The 26,828-nt window shown below is 46.2% G+C and overlaps 1 protein-coding gene across 2 annotated transcripts in view; it reads right to left on the reverse strand.

Moving 5' to 3' along the window:
• The window catches only part of GSDME (gasdermin E), a 130,273-nt gene that overhangs the window by 10,626 nt on the left and 92,819 nt on the right, over positions 1-26,828 (reverse strand). For both annotated transcript variants that reach the window (XM_073677870.1, XM_073677871.1), the window contains exons 7-8: positions 26,467-26,594; positions 19,864-20,050 (exon numbers count right to left, since the gene is read on the reverse strand). In XM_073677870.1, coding sequence (XP_073533971.1) covers positions 19,864-20,050; positions 26,467-26,594 — 315 coding nt within the window. The remainder of the gene's footprint in view (positions 1-19,863; positions 20,051-26,466; positions 26,595-26,828) is intronic.

Raw genomic sequence — 26,828 nt, forward strand, 5'->3', positions numbered from 1 at the left:
GATAGGCAGACAAGAGAACACAAAACAGGACCTGGCATCTTCAGAGTGCAAGCACACACTGAATGAAACACAATGCTCAGGCAGGGATTGATTGGGGCAGTTGGGTTAAATACCAGGTGACAGACAACAATAGGCTGAGGACGCACAAGGGGTGTGACCCACAGCAGGTACAAAAAGCAGGAAGTGATCGGGCGTCGCCCTTAAGCAGCAGAAACACACACAGACAGCATGGAGGGAAGCCAGAGAGACATTCTGGACTGGAGATCAAGTGCGCGCTCTTGCACAGTGGGAGATGGACCACTATGCAAGGACGCCGCCAGGTATGTTACAGTACCCCCCCCCCTTACGCCCCCTCTTCTTCAGGCCTGCCAGAATCTTCCGCAGGGAATTCGAGGGCCAATCCTTCACTTCAAGGAGATCACTTCCACTGTCCACAGGAAAAACTGGTCTCATCTGGTTAGCTAGGATGCTACCTCCTATCCAGCCATCCTCAGCAACAGACGAAACGGGTGGAGTACCAGGAACAGCACACAAGGAAGTCTCTCTCCACATATTTTCAGGTGGCACCCCAGAGGGTACAGGAGACAACTGGAAGTCCTCCACCGGGTTGGAGGGGAGCAGAGACTTGGGGGTAATCTCTGCTTCGAGGTACATCTTGTCAAACTCACAGGAAGAAATAGACGGGTTATCAGGTATAGGGTGAGAAAAAGTCACTGTCTCTTTGTTATCTGGTGGTACCCCGGAGTAGTCAGGAAACAACTGGAGGTCCTCTGCCGGGTCAGAAGAGTGCAGAGGCTCGGGGAAAACATCTGCTTCAGAGTACACTAGGTCGGACTCACTGGATGAAGCAGGCGAGGTATCGGGTGCCGAGTATAGGAAAGTCTCTGTCCATAAACCACCAGGTGGCACCCCGAAGGGTTCTGGAGACAACTGGAGGTCCTCCACCTGGTCGGAGGGGTGTAGAGACTCATGAATAACCTGTGCTTCGGAGTACACTAGGTTAGACTCACTAGGCGAAGCGAGCAAGGTATCAGCTCCAGGATATAGGAAAGTCTCTGTCCATTCACCACCAGGTGGCACCCCGAAGGGTTCTGGAGACAACTGGAGATCCTCCGCCTGGTCAGAGGGGTGTAGAGACTCGGGAGTAACCTCTGCTTCGGAGTACACTAGGTGGGACTCACTGGACGAAGCGAGCAAGGTATCAGGTACAGAGTATAGGAGAGTCTCTGTCCTTTCGTTACCAGGTAGCACCCCGAAGGGCTCAGGAGACAACTGGAGGTCCTCCGCCAGGTCGGAGGGGTGAAGAGACTCATGGGTAACCTCTGCTTCAGAGTACACTAGGTTGGACTCACTGGATGAAGCAGCCGAGATATCAGGTACCGAGTATAGGAAAGTCTCTGTCCATTCGCTACCAGGTAGCACCCCGAAGGGTTCAGGAGACAACTGGAGATCCTCCGCCTGATCGGAGGGGTGTAGAGACTCAGGGGTAACCTCTGCTTCGGAGAACACTAGGTCGGACTCACTGGACGAAGCGGGCGAGGTATCATGTGCAGGGTATAGGGAAGTCTCTCTCCAATTGTCCTCAAGTGGTATCCCGGGGGATTCAGGAGGCAACAGGTGGTCCTCCGGTGTGAATTCTGGGTGGGCAGCAGTCTCTTCGGGCAGGAGAACTGGTGCACTACCCACGCACATTACTCGTTGGGGCTTCTCCGGGATACAGGGAGATGAAGCTTCAGTAGGGACTTCAAGGTTGGGGTCAGGAGGTCTCAGGGAGGACAGACCCTGGCGTGACGGCTTGCCTCTACGTCTAGCACGTCTGGACTGCCTCTTGAGGTTGGGAGAAGTATTCCGGAGAGTGTAGTCACCCTGTGAGGATTCTGGGTGGGCAGTAGTCTCATTGGGCTGGAGGACTATTGCGCTACCCACACACATTACCCATCGGGGCTGCCCCGGGATACTGGGAAGTGAAGCTTCAGCAGGAGCCTCCGGGTTAGGATCATCGAAGACCATTAGAAAGGCCACCAGGAAGGCCATTATGTCCAGGACGATAGGATCCTGTGCGTCCCATAGGGGGATGATCCAATTCAAGGCATCACCCGCTAGGTAAGACATCATGAATCCCACCTTAACCCGATCTGTGGGAAAACAGAGGGTAGAACTTGAAGTGTAGCATGCATTGCTCCACAAATGCACGACTCTGTCTTGGATCCCCATAGTAACGTGGCGGATCCGCAGGAACGAGAGCTGATAGATCCATCTGGACGGGTGCGTAATTCGCCTGGAACTCAGCTAAGGAAAAAAAAATTGTATTTATTTATTTTTAATGCACGTATTCGCTGGAAAACGTCTCAGAGAGCGAAGGCCGTGGGGCTCAACGGGAACCATGGCCTGAGCATGCTGTAATGCACACGCCCGGGCTGAGCGGCGTGTGCGTGTGATTCCACTGGACCGTGCCGGAGAGTGAATGCCTGAAGGGGCGTAACTAGGTATTCACCCGATCCGACCAGGGTCGCACGACGGCATACGACGCCAGTGCACCAAGGAGGAACCAGGTGCTACTCCAGGACAGACCCCGGACACGGCTGTTGACCCACACAGGGGAATACAGGAACAGACTGGTTAGGCTGGCACAACTGGTATGCAGGCAGGCGGGTATGCAGGCAGGGGGGTACAGGCAAGCACGGCTAGAGTGCAGACAGGAAGGCACTAGCAGGTAGGAACACAGGCGAGATAGGACCCAGTACACACAAGGACTCTGGAACAGAACCACAGATGTGGCGGACAAACACAGCAGAGTGAGGCCGCCCGGAGCGGCGAGCAAGAGCAGAGCAGAGTGAGGCCGCCCGGAGCGGCGAGCAAGAGCAGAGCAGGACGAGGCCGCCCGGAGCGGCGAGCAAGAGCAGAGCAGGACGAGGCCGCCCGGAGCGGCGAGCAAGAGCAGAGCAAGACGAGGCCGCCCGGAGCGGCGAGCAAGAGCAGAGCAGGACGAGGCCGCCCGGAGCGGCGAGCAAGAGCAGAGCAGGACGAGGCCGCCCGGAGCGGCGAGCAAGAGCAGAGCAGGACGAGGCCGCCCGGAGCGGCGAGCAAGAGCGGAGCAGGACGAGGCCGCCCGGAGCGGCGAGCAAGAGCGGAGCAGGACGAGGCCGCCCGGAGCGGCGAGCAAGAGCGGAGCAGGACAAGGCCGCCCGGAGCGGCGAGCAAGAGCGGAGCAGGACGAGGCCGCCCGGAGCGGCGAGCAAGAGCGGAGCAGGACGAGGCCGCCCGGAGCGGCGAGCAAGAGCGGAGCAGGACGAGGCCGCCCGGAGCGGCGAGCAAGAGCGGAGCAGGACGAGGCCGCCCGGAGCGGCGAGCAAGAGCGGAGCAGGACGAGGCCGCCCGGAGCGGCGAGCAAGAGCGGAGCAGGACGAGGCCGCCCGGAGCGGCGAGCAAGAGCGGAGCAGGACGAGGCCGCCCGGAGCGGCGAGCAAGAGCAGAGCAGGACGAGGCCGCCCGGAGCGGCGAGCAAGAGCAGAGCAGGACGAGGCCGCCCGGAGCGGCGAGCAAGAGCGGAGCAGGACGAGGCCGCCCGGAGCGGCGAGCAAGAGCGGAGCAGGACGAGGCCGCCCGGAGCGGCGAGCAAGAGCGGAGCAGGACGAGGCCGCCCGGAGCGGCGAGCAAGAGCGGAGCAGGACGAGGCCGCCCGGAGCGGCGAGCAAGAGCGGAGCAGGACGAGGCCGCCCGGAGCGGCGAGCAAGAGCGGAGCAGGACGAGGCCGCCCGGAGCGGCGAGCAAGAGCGGAGCAGGACGAGGCCACCCGGAGCGGCGAGCAAGAGCGGAGCAGGACGAGGCCGCCCGGAGCGGTGAGCAAGAGTAGAGCAAGACTGCCGGAGCAGTGAGCAAAAAGGTCAGAGCGGAGCAAGGCTGCCGGAGCAGAGAGCAAAAGGGTCAGAGCGGAGCAAGGCTGCCGGAGCAGCGAGCAAAAGGGTCAGAGCGGAGCAAGGCTGCCGGAGCAGTGAGCAAGGCAGAGCAGGCTAGAACCGCCGGAGCGGTGAGCAAGGCAGAGCAGGGGGGACAGGGCTCTGTTCACACGGAACAGACAGGACGGGAAAGGCAGAGCCAGATACCCACAGGGTACTTGCAGAGAAGTAGCGAGTGGACCACAAACTCACAAACAGGAGTACAGAGACAACAAGCAGGAGTTAGGTACGAGTTCAGACTCTGCAGAAAAAGGAAAGGAACGGACATAGAGAAAAAACAGGTAAAAGAAAGGAGAGAGTTCAGACTGGAACTGAGTGTACGGAGGAGACCAACACTGCAGCGGAATACAGGAGCGGGTCTGGGAATACGGCCCCCAGAGAGGCGGGACGAACAGGCAAGGAGCGTGTTCAGACAGGACAGACAAGATACAGGAGCGGGTCTAGGTAATCGGCCCCTAGAAGGCGGGAGGAACAGGCTAGGAGCGTGTTCAGACAGGCCTGGAAATACAGCCTCCAGGATAGGCAGACAAGAGAACACAGAACAGGACCTGGCACCTTCAGAGTGCAAGCACACACTGAATGAAACACAATGCTCAGGCAGGGATTGATTGGGGCAGTTGGGTTAAATACCAGGTGACAGACAACAATAGGCTGAGGACGCACAAGGGGTGTGACCCACAGCAGGTACAAAAAGCAGGAAGTGATCGGGCGCCGCCCTTAAGCAGCAGAAACAGACACAGACAGCATGGAGGGAAGCCAGAGAGACATTCTGGACTGGAGATCAAGTGCGCGCTCTTGCACAGTGGGAGATGGACCACTATGCAAGGACGCCGCCAGGTATGTTACACAATGTCACACTGTAACACTGTCCTGGCTGTGTCTGTATTGTTCACACGTGCATAAAAACGTGGCAGACCATGATTTTGCAAACACTGCAGGCACAAAGTCCATTATTCAAAGTAACTCCGATGGATTTATAATGGTGAATGAACCCTTTGGGGTTTCCATTGGAATCCTGTTTTTTTGGGAGATTATAGTGGAAACCCTGTGCAGTGTTCAGCGGTGGGCAATGTATGTGCATGAACATAACCCTAAGAGTGTTTCCTGTTCTGATGGACTCGAGCTGTACATGAATTAGAGAACTAGGACCCCCATGTGAAATACTACATTTCCATCATATCTGCTCCTCCCAGGAAAATCTGCTACGGCTGCCATACAAAATCTGTTATGAGACAATCAGCTTATCCATACTCAGTGTAGTTATTTTACTACCTAAATCAATAATAACGATGTATCTATTGGCAGGATTGGTAAATATAATGGCAGGATATAGATACTGGCAGAAGTCACCATACTGTTACACTGTGATTCTCTTTGACCCTATAAGAACAACAATTGGCAAGTATCAACTATAATATCTCAGGCATAAGGACTCTCTACAAGGAACTTGGGAACAATTAGCAAAATATTAAGAAGTGGCAATAAAAAGATATGTTAAAAGCCATGAAACAGATACAAATTGTGATTCCATGTGGGGGCCATCCAAGAGAGGTCCATCGTGCCAAGTGCCATAGCAACACAGCTCTCACGGCTGCGTGAATAATATGCTTCTCTGTGACTTGATAACACTGTATAGTCATAGAAATGCTGTTATAATCCTTAAAGGGGTATTCCTATCTCCAAGATCCTATCCCAATATGTAGTAGGTGCAATAATAATATTAGCAAATACCTCCAATTAGAAATGTAGTATAATTCTCCTGATTCGCTATGTCACTTACCCCATGTGCAGGGCATTGCAGTAGTTTAGGTATCCATGGTTACGGCCACTAATGGATAACTATCACTATGAGTGGTCGTGGGTCGCTGATGGGTCGGGATGACAACCCGGGTCTGCAGGAGACCCCTGTGATTGTCACTGCCAGATTGCTATGAGTGCCACTCAGCGGTCGGCGCTCATAGCAAGTGAGCAAATCTGCTACACACAGGCGATCTGATCATCACCAGTGTGTAGAGCAGGAGATCAGACAATCGCAGCTTCTAGTTTCCTATGGAGACTATTGAAGCATGCAAAACGTGTAAAAAAAAATGTTTTTAAAAATATAAAAAAAATTATAAAAGTTTAAATCAAACTTTCAAAATAAAACAGTAAAAAAAAAAAAAAAAAACACACACATATACATATTTGGTATTGCCGTGTTCAGAATCGCCCGATCTATCAATATAAAAAAAGAATTAATCCGATCGGTAAACGGCGTAACGAGAAAAAAAATTCTAAACGCCAGAATTACATTTTTTTGGTCGCCGCAACACTGCAATAAAATGCAATAACGGGCGATCAAAACATTGTATCTACCCCAAAATGGTATCAATAAAAACGTCAGCCCGATGCACAAAAAATAAGCCCTCACCCGGATCACAAAAAATGGAGACGCTACAGGTGTCGGAAAAAATGGAGCCTTTTTTTTTTTTTTTTAAAGCAAACTTTGGATTTTTTTTTCACTACTTAAATAAAAAGAACCTATACTTGTTTGGTATCTACAAACTCGTAATGACCTGGAGAATAATAATGGCAGGTCAGCTTTAGCATTCAGTGAACGTGGTAAAAAAAAAAAAAAAAAAAAAAAAAAAAAAAAACCACCGTGAAATTGCACATTTTTTGCAATTTCACCGCACTTGGAATTTTTTTCCCCATTTTCCAGTACACGATATGGTAAAACCAGTGATGTCCTTTTGAACGACAACTTGTCCCACAAAAAATAAGCCCTCATATTGCCATATTGACAGAAAAAATAAAAACGTTATGGCTCTGGGAAGAAGGGGAGCAAAAAAAGAAAATGCAAAAATGGAAAATGCTCCGGTCATGAAGGGGTTAAAACAAACTGTCTAAATCCAATGCGTTATCACTGCTGTATAACTGATTTATTGTATAATTATTTTATGATGTAGCAGTGAACAGTCTTCTTTTATACAGTTATGCTTTTAAAAGGATCAAAGTAAACAGAGTTTATTTTATTGATTTGCACCCCAGGAAATCTGTAGTCGATTATGTTACATTTGTAACAGTTTCAACTTCAAACCAATTTGTGCTGCTGTCAAGCATGGAGATTTAAGTTAAAAGAAAAGTTAATAATAGTTTAAAAATACAAGTAAAAAGAAAAAAATATCACCATAGACAGATAGAATGAACTTCAGCTGGTTAAGAGAAAACTTAAAATGTATCACTAACTTGTTATAATAAAACACTGGGTATTTTTCTCCTGTGCGGATGCTCCCTTGGTTCCCCAAAGGTCTCTGCTTTCCAGGCTCCAGTGCTAATGTGACTTGTCAACATTTGTCCTCTGTAGCCAATCACTGGCTTTAGCAGGAACCTGTTGACACCATTGAAGTAACTGTCGCAACTAGTGATTGGCTGCAGCAGTCAGATGTCATGCTCTATAGAGGAGATCAAAGCTTTCCTGTTGTCAGTTCAATTTATGGTACAGTCCCAGGAAGAACTACATTTAGTCTTGTACTCCTTAGGCAACAGTATGAAAAAAGAGTGCACTATAGCGACTGTCACGTTTAAAACTGACAATTGACATGGTGAGAACAGTGTTTCTCCACTAAAACACAGAAAGGTCTGAACAGAGATCTTTGACACTGTGAGCCACAAGGTGCACTATTTTGTTAAGCTATCTAAAGAAACATGGATATGGATAGTGACGTCATGCACGGCCCGTGGCTGGCATTGTGAAGTCAGCTGCCAGCCTCTGCGCCCGCTATAGAAGAGGATACCGCACATCATAGGATTGGAGGAAGATAAGAATTGTTTATTATTTTTAAATGTGTTGGAGAAGAGCGGAGAATGGGGGACTGTGGAAGACGACTCATTCGGCTGCTTTCAGAAGTAAACTCAGGAATGGTTTCGTCTGCAGGTTTATTAGAACGCCATAAAGCACTGCAGGTTAAGCAAAATAAACTCAGCCTTGCTGGCATAATGGCAAAACAAAAGAAAAACGATAGCACAGTTCATATGTGTGTGGGATTCGCCAGCACAAGTTGCAGCACACTTCAGCTCCACAGTCTGGAGACTTGCCTCACCAAACTCTCAACAGAAAAAAAACCTCACTGCTGGAGATTTACCTTCTCCAGCCACACCCTTGAGGTGGAGATATGGTGAGTAGGCATCCCACCCATCTCACACCTACTCACAAAGAACCGATCCCAAAATGGCTCATTAACCTCTTCAGCACCTAACATGCTGAAGAAACTTCTAGGTTCGGTTCACTGAGGCTAGTAGCCGCAGTGAAATTTATCTCTCCTCACATATATCACCAGTGACTCACATATTCCCCCCTCTGCCCAAAGCCGGGGGTTTGGGCACCTTCAGACACCAGACAGGGAATTCTGGAGAGGGCATCAGCGTTACCATGTAACTTCCCGGGTCTATGCTCCAGGTGAAAATTAATGTCCTGGAGACCTAAGAACCACCTAGTCACCCTGGCATTCTTACCATTCTTTTCCCTCAACCATCTCAAAGAGGCATGGTCTGACACAAGTTTAAACTTCCAGTCTAGTAGATAATATCTTAGCGTATCTATGGCCCATTTTATGGCTAAGCACTCTTTCTCTACTATAGCGTAATTTTTCTCACAGGAAGAGAGCTTCCAGCTCTGATACAGGATGGGATGCTCTTCACCCTTTATCTCTTGGGAGAGCACAGCTCGTAGGTCAACTTCTGAAGCGTCTGTCTGGACCACAAATTCTTTATTAAAGTCTAGTGCAACCAGGACCGGCTGCTTACACAGTGCCAGCTTCAGCTGTTGGAACGCCGTCTCCGTTTCAACCGCCCATTTCGCCATTGCCGATTTGGTACCCTTGAGAAGATCCGTAAGTGGCGCGGCCATCATGACAAAATTTGGGATAAACCGCCGGTAATATCCCAAGATTCCAAGAAACGCTCCCACCTGCTTCTAGGAGAGCAGTTGCGGCCAGTTTTGGATTGCCTCGACTTTATTGACTTGTGGCTTAATTTTGCCTCTCCCGAGGACATAGCCCAAGTACTTGACCTCCTCCTTTCCAATGGCACATTTTTTCAGATTTATAGCCTTCCTCAGAGCATCCAGAATCACCTGAACCTTTGGTAGATGACTTTCCCAGTATGGACTAAAGACGACAATGTCATCAAGGTACACTGCTGCATACTTATGTGGGCCGAGGATCCGATCCATGGCCCTCTGGAAGGTGGCTGGGGCCCCCTGCAGTCCGAAAAACATTAGGGTGTACTTGAAACACCCATCAGGTGTTGAGAAAGCAGTCTTCTCCTTGGCCCTCTGGGAAATGGGGATCTGCCAGTAGCCCTTCTTCAGGTCGAGGGTGGTAATATACCTCGCCGATCCAAGCCTCTCGATGAGTTCATCCACGCGGTCCATCGGGTATGCGTCACACTTGGATACCTCATTTAGCCAGCGGTAGTCATTGCCAAACCTCCACTCCCAATCGGGCTTTGGCACGAGAACGATGGGACTCTACCATCCGCACTTTGATTCCTCTATCACACCGAGGTCCAGCATCCTCTTCACCTCGGCTGAGATCACCTCACGGCTGGCTTCAAGAATCCTATAGGGCTTAAGATTTAGCCTAATATGCACTTCCGTCAGCAAGTCATGCTCGACCACCTGTGTACGCCCCAGCACTCCGAGAATGGGTTACGGTTCCGTTGCAGAAGCTCTCTACACTGTTGTTTTTGGGCCGGGGATAGTCTCTGCTATCGTGACGTCGTCTACTTTGGCTTTGGGACTGGCTCCCAAACAAGGAGCCCCCACCATTTCCCGATCTTGCCATGGCTTGAGCAAGTTCACATGGTACACTTCGTGTGGCTTTCTTTGGCCAGGCTGGTGGACTTTGTAGTTCACTTCACTGAGTTTCTCCACCACCTCATACGGGCCTTGCCACTTGGCCAGGAACTTGCTCTTGATGGTGGGAATAAGTACCAGAACACGATCCCCAGGCTGGAACTGTCTCAGCCTCACTGACCAGTTATACAACCTTGCCTAGGCTTCCTGCGCCTGGAGAAGTTCCTTCATGATGGGCATCACTTTCGCCATTCTCTCCTGCAACTGGGCGACATGTTCGATGATGCTCCGTGGGGAGTGACCTCGGCCTCTCAGGTTTCCATGGCAAGGTCTAGGAGACCTCTTAGATGCTGACCATAAAGGAGCTCGAACAGAGAGAAGCCAGTGGAGGCTTGAGGAACTTCTCTGACGGAGAAGAGCAGAAACAGAAGCAGGTAGTCCCAGTCTCGCCCATCCTTCTCAACGACATTCCTGAGCATCGCCTTTAAGGTCTTGTTAAAGCGCTCCACTAGGCCGCCAGTCTGTGGATGGTAAACTGATGTCCGTAGCTGGGAAATCTGAAGGACCTTACATAGCTCCTTCATCACTTTGCTCATGAAGGGGGTTCCCTGGTCGGTCAAAATCTCCTTTGACAGACCTGTCCTGGCGAAAATATGGACCAGTTCCCAGGCTATACTCTTACTTGACGAGTTCCTTAGGAGCACCGCTTCGGGGTACCGGGTCGCATAGTCCATGACCAATATGATGTATTGGTGGCCCCGGGCCGATTTAACTAAGGGACCATGGGGTCCATGGCAATCCTCTCAAAGGGAACCTCTATCACAGGTTGTGGGACCAAGGGACTACGGAAGTGGGCGCGGTTATCAGACAGGTGGGGCAGGACCTACAATCGTCTAGGATCTCCAGGTAACATCCTGGCCAATAGAACCTCCTCATTATTCTCTCCTGAGTTTTCTTGACCCCCAGGTGTCCCCCCAGAACATGTGAATGCGCCATATCTAATACTCTTCGTCAGTATGGCCCTGGAACTAACAGCTGTTCCACTATCTCTTCACCTCTTAGTTTGGTCACCCGGTACAATAACTCCCCCTGAACTGCAAAGTGTGGGTACCTGGTGTCTGCCCCCAGCTCTTGAGCAACCCCATTACAAACAGTAACATTGTTCCAGGGCCCCTTTAAGGTCAAGTCCTGCACTTGAGCAGACCCAAACTTCTCTCTGGACACCTCTAACTCAGGGACGTCGGCCTCCTAGGTCACAGTCTCGTCCTCGTCGCCGGCAAGGACACATAATGGGAACTCGCCCACTTGAGATGGGTTCTTCCCTAGGGACCTGGCTTTTGTCCACGCGACTCAGTCCGGTTCCTTTCCCCCACAAGTCCCAAAACAAAGAAAAGTTGCACCCCAATATGAGGGGATGTATCAGGTCCTTGACCACCCTGACCTCGTGGAACTGGGCACCACAGTCTGTTCCCACTGTCACTCTGGCCACAGGGTAGTCCTTGGAGTCCCCATGTATGCAGCGAACACCCACAGTTTTGGCAGGGATCAGCTGGTGGGGAAGGGTAGCACTGATTAGGTTCACCAAACTCCTCGAGTCCAACAGTCCAAGCGCCATCACCCTTCTCAATGAGTTTTGAAGATTCACTGGTACATCTGTTTTTCATATGAGGGATCAAATGTTAGTACAAATAGGATAAAATTCCCCCCAAATATTGTAGGATGTATTAGGATTCCTTTCCATTTTTCTGAAATGGCATGTATGGATAAGCGGATATCCTGAAGACAGTGTGAAGCCAGGGACAAGAAACTGTTTATACAATCCTGCAAATATTGAGGAGAAATGAAAAAGAGCAGATGGCACTGAAGTCCTTAAGGGAAAACAAGGACATTTTTTAATAAAACCAGCAGACAAATAGGATACTATAACTATAATGAACAGCTGTGACTATATACTGAAAGAACAAAGCAGCTCTAAAACAACAGGCTAAAGGAACATCACATACATTTGTAGGATTTTTCTCCAAGGTTCTAGTTCATGGCCAGTTCATTATATTGGACGAGTACAAGGAGGGAAAGCTATCGATTAAAATGCCAAACTGATCATGACTAAACCAATTTAACATTTTTGTATGGAAAAAAATTACAAGTATGGTTCATGGTTTCTTATCGATTATTTAATATGCATCATAGAAGATGGTTGAAAAAGGAGTCTGCCACCCTCTTAGAAAAAATAGAGGTAAATGTCTAACTGAAGAATGTGAGGGATGTTGTCCCCTAAGAGGGGCGAAGAGTAGTTACAACAGAGAAGGAGTGTGAAGAAGAGTGCCTAAAAAGGGACAAATAGGAGACAAGAGGGACTGTGTTGTAGTGACTGTGAAGAGTAGGCAGCATCTGTGTGCAAAATGCCAGGCTTGCTATAGCAGGAGACTGGTGAAAAGAGAGATGACTAACAGAGGGGTTGTGACAAAGAGTTATGTAAGTTTGTGCAGTGGCATACCGCCAATGGCGGCAGGCCACGCGACTGCTATGGGGCCCGTGAGCTGGGGGGACCCCATAGCAGTCGCCCCCCTCCTGCACTCCCCGCTCAGCTCTTTGATTGCCGCCGCCGCCCACCGGCACTTTCTTCAGGCATGACCGCGCGCAGTGCGGCTGTGTATTGTAGTAATGACACGGCAGGGGCGACACTGCGCCTTTAATTGTGCTTGTGTCACCCCTGCCGTCATTGCTAGGAGACACAGCCGCACAGCACACTGCCATGCCTGAAAACAGTGCCGGGGGGCAGCGCCGGCAATCAAGCAGTGGAGCGGGGGGTGCAGGAGGGGGGCCCCGATGAAGAAGGTGTCCTGATGAAGGGAGGCCCCGTGGGGGGCCCTGATGAAGTGCCGTCAATTAAGCAGCGCCGTGGAGCAGGAGGGGGGCCCTGATGAAGTGCCGGCAATCAAACACCGCCGGAGGTCTTCCCTGCGGAGATGCTGGGGAAGCGGTGTGGGCCCCAACAGCGAGTGGGCCCCTCTAATGGTCCAGGGCCTGTGATGGCCATCAGACAAGCCGGCAGCCCTGCACAGCTGGACCGGACACAGGCCAAGGGGCAGGTGAGTGAGGCTTGTCGCCAGATTCCCCAATCCCCATATTAAATATATTTCTAATGTGTCTTGTGTGTATGTCCGTGTGTGTGACTGTGTATATATATATTGTCTGTTTTATGTGTTTTTAAGAATGTGTTCAAATATGTATGCATGTCTGTATGTGTACTTATCTGTGTATCTGTTTGTGTATGTGCATATCTGTGTACCATGTGCATGTCTGCTTACCGTGTGCGTGCATGTCTGCGTACCAAGTGCATGCATGTCTGCGTACCAAGTGCGTGAATGTCTGCGTACCGTGTGTGTGCATGTCAGTGTACTGTGTGTGTGCGCATGTCTGCATACTGTGTGCGCATGTCTGCGTACTGTGTGTGTGTGCATGTCTGCGTACTGTGTGTGTGTGCATGTCTGCATACTGTGTGTGTGTGCATGTCTGCATACTGTGTGTGTGCGCATGTCTGCGTACTGTGTGTCTGCGTACTGTGTGTGTGTGCGTGTCTGCGTACTGTGTGCGCATGTCTGCGTACTTTGTGTGCGTGTCTGCGTACTGTGTGTGCGTGTCTGCAGACTGTGTGTGTGCATGTCTGCGTACTGTGTGTGTATGCATGTCTGCGTACTGTTTGTGCGTGTCTGCGTACTGTGTGTGAGTGTGTGCGCGTGTCTGTGTAATGTGTGTGTGTGTGCGTGTCTGCGTACTGTGTGTGTGTGTGTGCATGTCTGCATATATGAAGGATGACGGGACAGTCTGGGCCCTGTGTACTATACCTATATTTCTCCGCCGTATCTGTGCATCATGAATGTTGGTATGTTTTAAAGGGCCCACTGAGACTCTTTCGCCCGGGGCCCACGAAAACCTGGAGTCGGCCCTGGTTGATAGCAATGATGGAGGAGGGAACGTCATGTGACACTCTCTCTCCCATCATTCCTCCTCTGCGTCTGACGCAGCGGCGTGATGACGCTCCACGCTCTGTCAGACAGTGGAGCTGGCAGCTGCTGAGGTGATGACAGAGACGCGCTGCAGAGACTGAAGCAGCCGGAACGAGGAGCGGTAAGTATGTATTTATTTATAAATCAGTGAGTACTGATAAAACTGGAGGACTGGAGGCAGCATTTTACCCTATGGGGGGCTGCATTATACTGTGTTGAGGACCATTGGGAGTGCATTATACTGCATGGAGGACCATGGGGAGTTCATTATACTGTGTGGAGGACCATGGGGAGTTCATTATACTGTGTGGAGGACCATGATGAATGCATTATACAGCATACAGGACCATGGAGAGAGCATTATACTGCGTAGATGACCATGGCGAGTGCATTATACTGCGTGGAGGACCATGGCGAGTGCATTATACTGTGTGGAGGACCATGGCGAGTGTCTTATACTGTGTTGAGGACCATGACGAGTGTCTTATACCGTGTGGAGGGACCATGGCGAGTGTCTTATACCATGTGGAGGACCATGGCGAGTGCATTATACTGTGTGGAGGACCATGGCGAGTGCATTATACTGCGTGGAGGACCATGGGGAGAGCATTACACTGCGTGGAGGACCATGGCGAGTGCATTATACTGTGTGGAGGACCATGGCGAGTGCATTATACCGTGTGGAGGAGCATGGCGAGTGCATTATACCGTGTGGAGGAGCATGGCGAGTGTCTTATAGCGTGTTGAGGACCATGGCGAGTCTTATACTGTGTGGAGGACCATGGCGAGTGCATTATACTGTTTGGAGGACCATAGCGAGTGTCTTATACTGCGTGGAGGACCATGGCGAGTGCATTATACTGAGTGGAGGACCATGGTGAGTGCATTATACTGTATGGCGGACCATGGCGAGTGCATTATACTCCGTGGAGTGTGGAGAGGTGTGGGGCCATTATATTGTATGTAGGCCCATTATACTGCATGGAGGGCTGTGTGGGGGTCACAGTTGGGGGATCATACTGTGTTGGGGTCACCATACTTTGGCTTGGGAGTTGAGGTGGGGTACAATAGGGTCATTATACTGTGAATGTGGAGGAATTCACCATGGGGGTATCATACTGTGTTTGGGGACACGTTTGTTGGCATTGTTGGCATCACACTTTATGGAGCAATGAAAAAGGAATCTAGGACTTCAGCAGGAGGAAAATTACTATGTAAAGGCTGAAAAGTTGTGAGATCTGCTCTTCTGTGACCCCGACAATTATTTACTTTTTTTTGGGGGGGAGGGGGGGCAATTAGAACCTCTGCTATGGGGCCCCATGATTCCTATGTACGCCCCTGAGTGTGTGCTGTCCTGCGAAGACTGACACAGATTGTTGTGGAGTGAAGGCGGTGCTGTTGATAAGATTGCCAGCAGGTTATGAACAGGGTTAACAACTTGACTTTTTAATTTTTCTGGACAGCTTAACAACAAAAAAAAATCAATATTTTTATGGACACTTTGGAAAGCCATAATAAATCTTTATGATTATAAGTGATTCATGTCTACAGCCCATAATTCTGACATGAAAACATCTGTTGCATTCACCGTGAACTGTAAAATGATCATTATAGTCAAAATAATCTGTATAAGTTTCTACAGCTTAAAAAATCACAGACGCCTTCAATTTTTTTCCAGGACAGGGCAAAAAAGTGCCCTTTTTATTTTACGGGTTATCCTGAAGTTTCTGGACGGTTGACAACCCTGGCTGTCAAATGTCAGCAAGTATATATGCTAGAAAATTGACAATAGACCAAGGGGCATATGAGTGGCAAACAGGACTTTCTGTAGGTATTTCATCTACAGAGTGAAATTATCCCATGAAGGTACCACAAGTCTGAAAGGGGTTACAGAAGAATTGTCAATTTTTTTGAACGGACTTTTGTTTGCAAATGTTTCCTTCTGCCATTCCTGAGTGAAGAACCACTTTATCATCAAGCTATATAGAGATTATTCTATATAAAGAGGTATGCCATCCTCAATCCTTTCTAAAAGGGCTTCATCCTGTACCCAACACTCGACCAAAAACCCATTAGCGAGCAGTAGCTGGTCTTGCCTACAGTGTTAATGACCTACAGTATACAGGGCACAGTGGAGAGTGAAATACGTAACCTTAGTAGCTCCATTTTTTTTGAAAAAATTTAACTTAATAGTGAACTATCATGGACTCCAGAGATGTAGGAACCCATGTTTGACACCTGTAGGTACTGAACAATTTTAGCTCCATGGAAACCTCAAACTGCTTACGAATTATTGCTCGACTTTAGTCACATTTTCCTTAACTGGTGCCGGGCTTTATCGCAGGCTTCTGCTTTACAAGAAAGAAAATGCATTGTCAGAAAATTACCTAATGTTTAAACAAATAATCCTTACATATTGCAGTTCTCACACTTTCCACTGAGCCCTCCAATGGGCCACCGCTGGGAACATAACTTTTAAGCTTTTACTGTGAACATTGGGAAACGTACTGTAAAACCTTTTTAATCATGTACTAAAATTACAAAAAGAAAATGAACCCGAAATTTTGGTTTATATTTTCAAGAACAAATAATGAAAAATATTATTCCTTTCTTTCCAAATTCTAAATGCTTTTTTGTCGTTTCTTTGCTTTTCTGACAAAATTTCTTATAACAAAATAATCATCAGACTCCTCTGGTGTTTTGAGCCCACCACCTACAGGTTACAGCACATTCTACCATCTGGAAAATGGCGGCATCCAGCGTTCCCTTTTTTTTTTATTATTATTTTAGTACTGTTTGTATTCTTTCATTAAGTTTTATTTAATTTCTTCTGCCTGTTTATTCCCAATAATTTCCTTGTTTAACCCCTGCATGTGCATAGGAGCATGCTGGAACAGTGCCAGCTTCTGCTTCGATCTTTGCCATTGTGTTACTGACCTTTACCTGTTCTAAATCTTAGTTTTGTTACATGGTTCAATTATTGGTTTTGCCCTTGTGTACAGTGCCTGTTGCGCTATATCTCTGTGATTTCCCACCTTGCTCGCTGCAGACTTCATTATTGCATGCTGGTTTTGGTCGGTATGAACTGCGCTACTCACATTCTTTGGCTACGAGCCAATTATGCAAATTACACTCTGATCAGAGTTTGAGCCAAGTGTCAGTTTACCGTGAATCGATTCTCTCGCAGCACAGGTGTGGAGAAGAACTTACTGTATATACTCCTCTATAAACCGACTTTTTCAGCACATTTTTTATGCTCAAAAGCCCCCCTCGGCTTATACTCTAGTATATCCTCACATTCTAGCAGTGGATGGTGGGGTGAGGCTGGGGGGGCGATGGCGGAGGAGCAGGGCACAGGCAGTAACCAGCTGCTGCAGCTCGGCGATCCTGTGTGCCCACTACTAAAGAGAATTAATATTCACTCCTCTCCACGCCTATGGGAGTGAAGAGGAGTGAATATTCATTCTCCTTAACAGCGCACACTGTATCTGCAGCCGCTGGCTCCTGCAGCAGCTCAGCGATTCTCTGTGCCCGCTATTAGAGAGTATGAATATTCACTTCTCCCCACTCCCATAGGTGTGAAGAGGAGCGAATAGTCATTCTCTTTAGTAGCGGGCAGGAAGCCGGCTGCGGCTACATTGTGCGCTATTGAAGAAAATGAATATTCACTCCGCTCCACAGCGCGGAGTCCCGGCGCGAAGAGGAGTGAATATCCCCGCAGCTCACCTCAGCGTCTGAGAGCGCATGGCAGTGACGTCATTCGCTGCTCAGATGCTGAGATCAGCGGCTGGCAGAACAGGACGCAGCGCTGGAGCACAGGGAAGGAAGGTGAGTACAAGTGTTTATTTTTTTCTCATACCGAATCGGATTTGGATGTGAATTTCTAATAGATTTAAAATCTATTTATTAATTGCACCAAATAATACCCAGAAGTGCAGTATTTGATCTCGTAATTCCATCCAAACTAGGGCATCAATAGATGGTGCCTATAGTGTACTTCTTTATGACTCTACTTTCACTGTCAATTTCTGTAATAGTCAAACTGACAACAATTGTGCCATCCTCCATCAGATCCTGTAAGCATGAAGGTTTTCTAACCAAAATGCCTTGGTATTCGGGAAGAATGTCTCTGTATATAAGGCACTCGACGGGCAGCACAGTTGTTATAGGGAGCTGTATGGTCTTTTTGGCTTTGCTACATGCACTGGTTACTTTAAGTTTCAACTCAAAAGGATAATAACGATTATAAAAATATTTCCGGCAATCTTTTTTTTTTTTTCATATCATGATCTTTATTAAAAACGAAAACAAATAGTCTTGGAATTTTCACAGTGCCCACTGGGGCTTTTTTAAACTCATACTCCCTGTCCTTTCAGGAAGAGTTTTCTGCAGGCTTCTTATCATCAGAGACAGGTTTACAATTACAGGTAACACCTCTATACACAGCTGATAACACAGGATCAACTATCACAGTAGGAGATGTCACCGCTGACTCCGTCCCCTCCCTTCACATTGACCTTCGCACAAGGTCATTAGACGCATCAAGACAAAATATATGGTTGGGGTTGTGACTATTGTGTCTATGTACATGTGTTGTTTCCTGAAACAACCGGATATTACAGTCCAAATAAAACCTCAGTAGCCAATGTGAAAATTTCAAGATTTCTATTTTCCCTTCAACTGTTTCCCTTTAAGGTTAGTTGGTTATGCAGTAAATTTCCTCAGCATTACAGGGCTGCAGCAGCATGACTGCTACGTATGAACACAGGCTAATGGATTCAGGTTTCTGTTTAGCAGACAACACTATTTTTTCTTTTTAAAAGCAACAGAAATGCGAACAGAACTTAACATGAACCTACAACCCAGTATTGCTGCATGAATAGGCACGCTCATTTCAGTAGTTGACCTGAACTCACTGTACAATTGTCGCAGAGCAATGCTAATGCTGGTAAGCAGGTGTCTGATGTATATATGAGATGCAGGCGCCCGACGCTAATTGATAGGTTTCCTAACACAGACAGTAATAGGGCTCATTCACACGTCAGATTTTTCCACTTACAAGAATAACGGACCAATTATTCTGATCAGACTTTGGTCAGCATGTGGTCCGAGTGTCATCCGTTTTTCTTATTTTTCTTATATGTGGAGAGATAAAAAATGAAAAGTTTCTCTGCCTTCTCCATTTTGACAGTCCATGATGTCATCCGAGTGCGGTCCGATTTTTTCATGGACCCACTGACTTGTGTTGCCGATTGTGATCTGACACTCGGATCAAAATTGGACATGTCTCTGCAATTTTCCATAGACCGAGAGGATCAATCACGAACATGTGAGTGGCCCCATAGATTATCACAGGTGTGAGTGTCATTTGTGAAAAACACGGATAGCTCTCTTACGTGAAAATCGGACGTCTGAATGAACCCATAGAGAGCGTTCTAAACATAACATCACAGGGAATCACACATGAGGTTATAGATCCATAGATTTCTTTTAAAGAAGTTTTCTCATCAAAGACACTCCTTTTCTAAATGCAGCTGATCGCCCTTGGTCCTGCAACAGGTGACTACTTTGAAGGTTAAATCTGGGGCCAGGCAGGCAATTTCCCTAGAGCACACACCCAAATTAGTGGCTGTGGGTGTAATACAAGAACAGCTCGAGTCCGCCTGTAGAAGAACCACCGGAACAGAGCTGCTCTTCATCCTGGCTCACAGAAGGGGTCCCCAGGGTGGGAAATTTCCTCTATGATGCTTTTTTGCCCTAATATGGACAGAGTCATAATAATTGTTATGCTACTAATAGATTTTATCACTATTTTCTTTTCACAAGGTTAATATATATTCTGATCCTGTCGCATCTACGTGGAGCCGATTTACATCGGACTGCCAGAAGATATTTATAGACAACCATCTGTCAAGAGTGGAAGGAAATACAGTATGGAAAAAATCTATTTGTGTCTGAATTGTAAATGTTCTGCTGCCAAAGGAAAAGGAAATATTTATTAAATACACTTTTTGGTCCTAATCCTAAAAATACAGAAGAAAAATTAAAATAAATGCATTACCATCCAGGGCACTGGTGAGGATGTGGAAGGCAGCGATCAATTCCTTTTTTGAGTGTTCGATTAGCTTCTCATTTTGCAGATCGTATCCTACCAGGGACAGGATCTTTGCTACAAGTTCTTTCTGGGACAACTTTAGTTCACTCAGAAACGTCACGCCAGGCGTAGCCCCTAAGCAGATCTCTTCTACCTAGTAGAGACAAGACGGACAATCATGTAGCAATCATTAATCAGCGGAGAGCGGCCTCACATCTGATCTGTGTGTACAGATCGCTCCCTGCTTAGCGGAGCAGACCGGAGAAAAATGAGCTGTATTTAAACAGTACAAAGGCAATGATGCAAATGGAAAAACAAGCAAGTTAATTATGCCCCTCAGCAAGATGTATGCTGCTGCGTCCAGAAAGCAATATCCTGCTTTTGGCTTAGCTGATTCACAACTGCAATATTATGTCCAACACAGTATTTGCCATCAGTGCTCAAATTCTGAATTTATTAGATGCTATTAACGTACATAACAAATTAAGCTCTATTCATGCTGGAGTCATGGCTACTGGTTTCACAGGATGATGGTCTGTTATTATCCATAATGTTCTTCTTTGGAATGTTTCCTATGTAGCCTTAAAGGGATAGTCCAGCCCCGCTCACTTCTGGATCAGGAGGGGAGATGTGAATCTGCTAGGATGAGCGCTTGATTGGTAGGAATCTGTAGGCACAACATCAGCACCGCTCACCTCACAATGCGGAACTGCGTGGCAACAGACTAACCCTTTAAAGGGAATCTGTCAGTAGGATCAACTCTTCTAAGCCATCTATATGGACATAGAAAATTGAATAAAATAATACCCTGATATCTGTGATCCGATGTCTTATTCCAGAGAAATGCATGCTTTTCTTAATATGCAAATGAGCTGTTAAGATCTATGGGCCAGACATAGCTCTCCCTGGGAATATGCCTCCAGAGATTATTATAAATGAAAGGTGGTGTTACAAGTGTGAGACATGTAAAGACTGACAGTCCGCCCTCCTGATCTACATGTCTCTCACTGGTAACATTTCCTCTCATTTAAAATAAACTCTGGAGGCAGATTCTTAGGTAGATCTATGTAAAAAAGTGGATTTTGCTGGAATAAGATATCTGATTGCAGATATCAAGCTATCATTTTATTCAACCATCTATGACCTACATGCCCATATAAACAGCTTAGGAGGGATGATCCTACTGACAGATGCCCTTTAAAGGGAATGTATCATCAGTAAATGACCTAATCAGGTTTATATGTTAAATGTATTTTTTAAACATTTTGTTTTTATTCACTTCTCCAAATAACGATCTATATAAAAAAAAACAGAATACTTCCAAATTTCACAATGTTCCCTTGGCGTTATATTAGATTTATAATTCCTGTTCTGCACAGATGACTTTTCAGCAGTCTCATTATCATGACAGTCAGGTTAACTATGACAGCTAGCGATACTACATATAGTAGAGAACACAGGATCCACTATTTACAATAGGGGATGTCACAGCTCACCTCCACTCCTCCTTTCATAGTTATAATTATTATAGCGCCATTTATTCCATGGCGCTTTACATGTGATACATAGTACAAACAATTACAATAAATTTTGAACAATACAAGTCGGCGACTAGCACAGGAGAAGCGAGGACCCAGCCCGCGAGGGCTCACAGTCTACAGGGGATGGGGGATAGTTCATGCCTAGAAGTCTGTACAATGCAATGAGTTACAGCCAGACTATTGCTGCCTATGTTCACGTGGCTGCTGTTGAGAGCAGGAAGTATGAATAGTATTTGGCGAAAATAGAGAGAATTCGGATTACTTTTTAAAATATAGATAGCGATATAAAAAATAAAAAAATAAAGAAAATATAAAGAAAATAAAATATAACAGAAAAGACCAAATTAAACAAAAGATCATTTTCTGATGACAAATTCCCTTTCTTATGATTGGTGGAGGTTTGACTCCATGTAGCCCAGGGGTGAGTAACCTTAGGCCCGTGAGCCGTTTATGGCCCTTGATAACCTTTCATCTGGTCCCCTGGGCAGATTTCCAGGGACTGCAATGCTTGGGCCGGCAGCTGTATTTTGACAGCTACCGGCCCATACATTTCTTCTTGCTCTGTGAGAATGCAGTGTTCACTACTGAACGCTGAGGTGCGTGCAGTGAAAGATCACCTCCTGACACCAGTGCCAGCGTCTGGACGTACATCGTGGGCGGAGTTAGCGCACAATTTGTACGGCCCCCGAAGGATAGTGTAAATATCCAAGTGGCCCTTGGCACAAAAATGATTCCCTACCCCTAATGCAGCCACATCAATCATCTGATTGATAGGGGCCATTGCACTCCCACAAGCACTGCCTCACCTTTATTTTTTACCAGGCACAGTACACTTATAGCAACTGTGTTAGGTAATACTGCTTAGTGCCAATCACTTCAACAGGGCTGAGCTACAGACAGCTACAGTACCAGGCATCGCTGCTATGGCAAGTATGGCAGTGAGCCTGGCAAATATGAGGAAGCAGCACTGCCTTCATTTCAATTCGCCATGTTGGGCGTGTCAGGAGTCCGATCTCCATTGATCTGATATTGGTGGCCTATTCTAAGGATACACCATCAATTACAAAAGTCCTGGAGTAACCCTTTAAAGCTAAACCATTGAACAACTTATCATTTTAACTGAAAGATAAGAAGTGTATCTGACACATCCATGGACATTACTTTGAATGCAGTCATGTACATGCAGACTAATGTACAACAACGTAAGGACTTACACCTTCAGCTTAACAAAACGAGCTTTAATAAAAGTCGGAGTGTATTCCTCTGTTATATTGCAGTTTTGCAAAACCATGACTTGTGATTTAACTCAAATGTTTGAAATGGTTGAATAAAGCTCTTTTCCATATCACAATTTTCATTTCCAGAGGAGTTCTACACTGCGAGTATTCCCTTATGTACAGTGGCGACCAAAAGTTTAGCTTTTTTTTTTTTTTAAAGTGTGATTACTACTGTCTGGTTGTTGTGATGCCATTATCCTGGTGATTTTAGTAAACCGGAAGCAAGTGGTTGTCAGCTTTAAGGACGAAAATTGTGTTTGACATTATGTGTTAGTTTTCAACATTTGCTGGGCCAAATGTTTTGCATATTTTGTCATGGGTAGTCAAATTTTGCCTAATTTTTTTTTTTAATGTGTGTTTTTAGGTTAAAATATGGCAAAGACAAAGCCAAATTTATCACCAGATGTCAGGAAGCTTATTATTCTGAGAGTGAAGTCAGGCAAAAGCCAAAAAGAGGAGCTATGGAATTCACCTGTTCTCAGAGTCAAGTGTCATGTACACTAAAGAAAGAAAAAGGTTATGGAACAGCTGACAAACCTAGAAGTGGACGACCACGGAAAACTTCCTCCAGAGTTGATCACATTATTAAGAAAAAGTCAGTATCTGATGTCCATAAAAGTGCTGTACAGATTTCACAAAATGAATGAAGAATATGGTAAGTCGCCAAACTGTGGTGCGACGGCTAAGAGCAGTAGGATTGAATCCCTACTGCTCTTAGCCTGCAAGTTCCCTCAAGATGTCTTGAATACCCTAGTGGCTTCAATGCCCCGTCGGTGTAGTGCAGTAATTAAAGCAAGAGATTATGCTACAAAATACTAAGTTATGGCATTGTAAACAATGAATTACTCTCTATGTTATGATCAATAAATAGTATATGCAAAACTTTTGGCCGTCAGTTTTCTTTAATTAAATGACCATACCTATATTCAAAAGCATTTTGGTTAAAATTTAAGGTCTTGCATGATGACAACTTCATGCACTTTCAATTCATATTACCAGGGAAATGGCATCACAACAACCAGACAGAAGTAATAACACTTTAAAAAATAAGCAAAACTTTTGGTCACCACTGTATATCTCAGGGGAAATCCTACAACATATGCCACAGTAGACATTCGCTCACATGCAACAGCCATTGTATCTTATTATAGAAAAACATATACAATTTCGTATACTTTAACTTTTTTTTTTTTACTATGCCCTTTTACAAAGGAAAGCATACAGCAGGGAAAATAAGTATTTGATACACTGATGATTTTGCAAGTTTTCCCACCTGCAAAGAATGGAGAGATCAGCAATTTTTATCGTAGGTAGACTTCAACTGTTAGAAACAGAATCTAAAAAAAAATTTAGAAAATCACATTGTATGATTTTTACATAATCAATTAGCATTTTATTACATGAAATGAGTATTTGTTACAATAGAAAAATAGAACTTAATATTTGGTACAGAAACCTTTGTTTGCAATTACAGAGGTCAGACGTTTCCTGCAGTTCTTAACCAAGTTTGCACACCATGCAGCAGGGATTTTGACCCATTCCTCCTCCAAATTTTTCAGGTTTCGGGGCTGTCGCTGGACAACATTGAGTTTCAGATCCCTCCAAAGATTTTCTATTGGGTTCAGGTCTGTAGACTGGCTAGGCCACTCCAGGACCTTTAAATGCTTCTTACGGAGCCACTCCTTAGTTGCCCTGGCTGTGTGTTTCGGGTCATTGTCATGCTGGAAGACCCAGCCACGACCCATCTTCAATGCTCTTACTGAGGGAAGGAGGTTGTTTGCCAAAATCTTGCGATACATGACCCCCATCCATCCTCCCTTCAATACGGTGCAGTCGTCCTGTCCCCTTTGCAGAAAAGCACCCCCAAAGTATGAGGTTTCCCTCATGCTTCATGGTTGGGTTGAAGTTCTTGCGGTTGTACTCATCCTTCTTCTTCAGGGGGAACTTGCATGCCCTGCAGGATATTAATCTATGGCGACGTAGTGTGTTACTAATGGTAACGTTTGAGACTGTGGTACTAGTTCTCTTCAGGTCATTGACCAGGTCCTCCCATGTAGTTCTGGGCCGATTCCTGACCTTTCTCAGAATCATCCTTACCCCATGAGGTGAGATTCTGCATGGAGTCCCAGATCAAGGAAGATTGACAGTCATCTTATGTTTCTTCCATTTTCTAATAATTATATAATTATGCCAACAGTTGTTGCCTTCTCAACAAGCCGCTTGCCCATTGTCCTATAGCCCAACCCAGCCTTGTGCAGGTCTACAATTTTGTCCCTGGTGTCCTTAGACAGCTATTTGGTCTTGGCCCTGGTGGAGAGGTTGGAGTGTGATTGATTGTGTGTGTGGACAGGTTTCTTTTATGCAGGTAACAAGTTCAAACAGGTGCAATTAATACAGGTAATGAGTGCAGAGTAGGAAGGCTTCTTAAAGAAAAACTAACAGGTCTGTGAGAGCCAGAATTCTTGCTGGTTGGTAGGTGATCAAATACTTATTTCATGCAATAAAATGCAATTTAAATTATTTAAAAACATACAATGTGATTTTCTAGTTTTTATTTTTAGATTCTGTCTGTCACAGTTGAAGTGTACCTACGATAAAAATTACAGACCTCTCCATTCTTTGTAGGTGGGAAAACTTGCAAAATCGGCAGTGTATCAAATACTTATTTTCCCGACTGTAATTGACAATGCTTTCCTATATATAAAAAACACAGGCATGCAAACTCATAGTGGCCTATTGTATGCTAAAAGAACACTTTTTGGCATTCACTGGGTCCATTGTAGACTTTGGACATGTAAGAATGAATGTAGGAAGATTTCCCAGAGCACACAACAAACGAGATGTGGATTAAAAGCCTCCATACACATTAGACAAAAGCCGACTGAATCTGCTGGGATTGGCTGACAAGCTAATGTATATGGGGGCCTCCCAACTTTTACTAGACAGATATCAGGGGAGTGAAGGATTTGGCCTTCTGAATTTCACCAGTCGATCCTTTTGTTCTTCCTGGAGATAAGCCGCTCCCAGTGGAGTCTGACTGTGGCTCATGGAGAACCAGGAGAGCTCATCCAAGCTGGGCATTTTTGTGTATGGGGGAGTCAGGAGAGACAGCTAATGTGTATGGGGGCCTTAAAAGGGTTTTCCCATGAACAAAGTTGATTTTAAGAAATACATCTTGGAATAATAATAAGTTCCACATTTGGATGTGTTTAATAAAATGTTCCTGTGCTGAGATAATCTTATAAATGTGCCCCTGCTGTGTACTGTGTAATGGCTGTATCGGACCGTGCAGGAACATGGTCTGATCATACCACAGCTCCTGGGCAGGGGAGAAAGCAAAAGAGTATACAGACAGGACAGCACGGGATCACAGCTGATTATTTTTGTGAGGTAAAACATTTCCTTCCTGTTTTTTAAAAATGCATTATCTCACAGAAAGAATCAGCTGTGATCCCATGCTGTAATGTCTGTATATTCTTTTGCGTCCTCCCCTGCCCAGGAGATGTGGTATGATCAGACCATGTTCCTGCACGGTCAGACACAGCCATTACACAGTACACAGCAGGGGCACATTTATAAGATTATCTCAGCACAGGAACATTTTATTTAAACACATCCAATTGTGGAGATTATTATTACTCCAAAATCTATTGTTTAAAATGAACTTTGCTCATGAGACAACCCCTTTAAGTTTATTATCCAGTCTTGATGAAGGCACCATATTTAACATGCACACAGTCCGCTGATCTTACCACAGCCTGGAGTTGAGCAACTATTTGTCCATCATCTAATATTTCACACAGCAGATTATACAGCTCTTCACGCTGGGAATCAGAAAGCTCTTGTAATAAAGCAAAGCGCTTTGTAAGCTCCAATATGTCTTTCAAGAGAAAAAAGGGAGAAAAAAAGTCAAATCAAAGTGCCCTTTATGCTACTATGAAGCGCTTTTATGACATAAGCATAGTATATCTCACACAACACAACAGGCTCTTAGAAGGTGAGAACCATTTCATGAATTTGTTCCTGCGGTACTAGAGTGTATTTTGTCTTAGTTACACATTTTGCTAGTGTTTGTTTTTCCTCACCGTCCGATTTTGTGCATTAATGCAGAACA

This window comes from Phyllobates terribilis, unplaced genomic scaffold (genome assembly GCF_046119375.1).
Source record: "Phyllobates terribilis strain yellow unplaced genomic scaffold, ASM4611937v1 Scaffold_4__5_contigs__length_816908805, whole genome shotgun sequence".
NCBI lineage: Eukaryota > Metazoa > Chordata > Amphibia > Anura > Dendrobatidae > Phyllobates > Phyllobates terribilis.